Source organism: Rhincodon typus, chromosome 47 (assembly GCF_021869965.1).
Source record: "Rhincodon typus isolate 14 chromosome 47, sRhiTyp1.1, whole genome shotgun sequence".
Taxonomy (NCBI): Eukaryota; Metazoa; Chordata; class Chondrichthyes; order Orectolobiformes; family Rhincodontidae; genus Rhincodon; species Rhincodon typus.
This window is the reverse complement of record NC_063378.1, coordinates 7390463-7393572: the sequence shown is the minus strand read 5'-3', so window position 1 is coordinate 7393572 and position 3110 is coordinate 7390463. Positions and strand designations below refer to the sequence as shown.

Sequence of the window (3110 nt, the reverse complement as noted above, 5' to 3'; positions counted from 1 at the left end):
AAAAGTGCCAGGTGTGGTGGGGCTGGAGGGGAGTGTGGACCGGACAAAGGAGTCACGGAGAGAGTGGTCCCTGCGGAAAGCAGATAAGGGTGGGGAGGGAAAGATGTCTTTGGTGGTGGGGTCGGATTGCAGATGGCGGAAGTGTCGGAGGATGATGCGTTGGATCCGGAGGTTGGTGGGGTGGTACGTGAGGACGAGGGGGATTCTTTTTTGGTTCTTATTGAGGGGACGGGGTGTGAGGGATGAGTTGCGGGAAATGTGGGAGACACGGTTGAGGGCGTTCTCGACCACTGAGGGGGGGAAGTTGCGGTCCTTGAAAAACGAGGACAACTGAGATGGATGGGAGTGGAATGCCTCATCCTGGGAGCAGATGCAGCAGAAGCAAAGGAATTGGGAATAGGGGATGGCATTTTTGCAGGAAGGTGGGCGGGAGGAGGTGTATTCTAGGTAGCTGTAGGAGTCGGTGGGGTTGAAATGGATATCGGTTTCTAGGTGGTTGCCCGAGATGGAGACAGAGAGGTCCAGGAAGGAGAGAGAGGTATTAGAGATGGTCCAGGTGAACTTAAGGTTGGGGTGGAAGGTGTTGGTGAAGTGTATGAACTGTTCGAGCTCCTCGTGGGAGCACGAGGCGGCGCCGATACAGTCATCAATATAACAGAGGAAGAGGTGGGGTTTAGGGCCGGTGTAGGTACGGAAGAGGGATTGTTCCACGTAACCTACAAAGAGGCAGGCGTAGCTTGGGCCCATGCGGGTACCCATGGCCACCCCCTTTGGTTAAGGGGGAGATTGAATGGGGGTATTTGGAATCACCTTGGGTTGGGGGAGGGGGTGGGAGTGGTTTCGATCAATTCAATGAGGAAGACATTGATCCCAGGGGCTGGAGGGTCAGTCACCAGAGGGACAGGGGTTGGAAAAGACCCAGAGAAGTGAGTGGGGGGGGGTGGGAGGAGGAATTTGTTTTTTGATGCAACCTGTTGTTGTTGTGATCTGGGACGTGCTGCCTGAAAGGAAGTTTCAACAGGAACCTTCACCCGGACGGGAATAGGAGAGACACTGGGAGGATGTTGCAGGGGTTTGAGTCTCAAAGCAGGGGGGGACCTTATAGAGGTTTATAAAATCATGAGGGGCATGGACAGGTTGAGGGAGTCCAAAACTAGAGGGGCATAGGTTTGAGGTGAAAGGGGAAAGAAGGGGCAGGGGTTTGGCAGAGCGGAGGTAACTGTGACTGTGGGGGGAAGGGCTGGATGGGCTGAATGGCCTCCTGCGGGTCAAATTCTGCGATGCTGAGACCATGTTTAACCCGTCGTTTGTTCTTGGCCTTTGCTCAGACCCACCGAAGTGACATGGAGCCGCCTGAACGACACTCTACCAAGACGCACAGAACAGCAGGCCAACCGTCTGATCCTGCCAGCTCTCAGCTCCCTCGATAACGGCACTTACCTCTGCGAGGCTGTGAACGAACTCGGCAGCTCAGCCGACCAATACGTGTTGGTGGTTCACGGTGAGTGAGCTCCTGGAGGTGTGGGGTAGGGGCAAGGGGAGGGGTGTGTTGGATGGTGGAGGAGGAGGAGGAGGACGGGAGGAGGTCTAGTGGGGTGAGGATGGGTTAAGGACGGGTTTGGAGGGTGAGTGGGGTGACCAGGAGTGGGGAAAGGGGGGTGAGAAAGGACTGAGGCGAGGGGGGGAAGTTAGTTGGGGCAAGGAGCGGGAAGTAGGTGACGGGAGGAGCAGTGCGAGGAGGTAGGTGAGGAAGGGTGGTGAAGAGCGGGTGCAGGGAGAGGAAGGATTGAGGGGAGGAGTGGAGGAAGGAAGTAGGTGAGGAGGTGGAGTGGTGAGCAGGATGAGGAGCAGTGGTTCAGAGTAGGGAAGTACGCTGAGGAGACTTGGGTTGGGGGACGAGGATGTGGGGTGAGGAAGTGTGGTATAATTGAGGTATTGAGGTACGGGGATGGAGCGAGGGAAGAAAGAGAGTGGTGAGGAAGGGGTGCAGAGTGAGGAGAGGGCAGTGGAGTGAGCAGTGCTGGAGAGCAACGGGGGAGCAGGGCGAGTGGGGAGAAATTGAGTGAGAAGGATTGGGGTTTGGGGATATTGGGGGAGGGTGATGGAGCAGCCTGAGGAGGAGGAAGTTAGGTTAGGAGGGAGTGAGGGGACATTACTGGATAAATATAAGGACAGGGTAAACTTCAGAACTTAAAGGGAAGACACTGGCTTCTGGAACGAGAGACATCTGGGAAATCTGGAGTGTGTCATACAGCGGGAAATGTGACACAAGGCTGTGACAGGCATGGAGGGACCCAAACTCTCTTGTGACTCTCCTGGCAGTTTGCAGACTGCTCCTGAGAGGGCTGAACATCCCCTCCCAACTCCATGGATATGAGGCGGCACGGTGGCACAGTGGTTAGCACTGCTGTCTCACAGCACCAGGGACCCAGGTTTGATTCCAGCCTCGGGCAACCGTCTGTGAGGAGTTTGCACGTTCTCCCCGTGTCTGCGTGCGTTAGCTCTGGTTTCCTCCCACAGTCCAAAGATATGCAGGTTAGGGTGGATTGGCCATGCTAAATTGCCCATAGTGATCAGGGAGGTGTAGATTAGGTGGGTTATAGGGGGATGGGTCTGGGTGGGATGCTCCAAGGGTGGGTGTGGACTTGTTGGGCTGAAGGGCCTGTTTCCACACTGTAGGGATTCTATGAATGCAATGGAATGGCTCTCACTGAGCAATTCTGTTGCCCCTCTGGTTGAGCGCACATGGGCTGTGCATTGACCCCTTGTGTTCAGTGATAGATGTACACCCAAGACTGAGCAATGAACTGAGGCAGCATCTTAATGGTGCAGATTGACCAGGGAGAGCACGGGGAATGCTTAGGGCTGATGAGGCACAGGGTCTAATCAAGGGGTTTGAGATAATGACAGCATTTGATAGGGTCGAGGGAGAGAAACCAGTTTCACTCCTCTGGTCAGGGAGGAGATCCAGTTCGTGCGGCGCTCCCTCAGCACTGACCCTCCGACAGTGCGGCACTCACTCAGCACTGACACTCCGACAGTGCGGCACTCACTCAGGACTGACCCTTCTTCAGTGCGGCGCTCCCTCAGCGCTGACCCTCCGACAGTGC

At 55.7% G+C, this 3110-nt stretch overlaps 1 protein-coding gene across 1 annotated transcript in view; it reads left to right on the top strand.

Moving 5' to 3' along the window:
* Window positions 1-3110, top strand: part of LOC125487932 (cell adhesion molecule 4-like) — an 18908-nt gene that overhangs the window by 6747 nt on the left and 9051 nt on the right. Inside the window, exon 2 of the mRNA XM_048620588.1 lies at window positions 1329-1501. Coding sequence (XP_048476545.1) covers window positions 1329-1501 — 173 coding nt within the window. The remainder of the gene's footprint in view (window positions 1-1328; window positions 1502-3110) is intronic.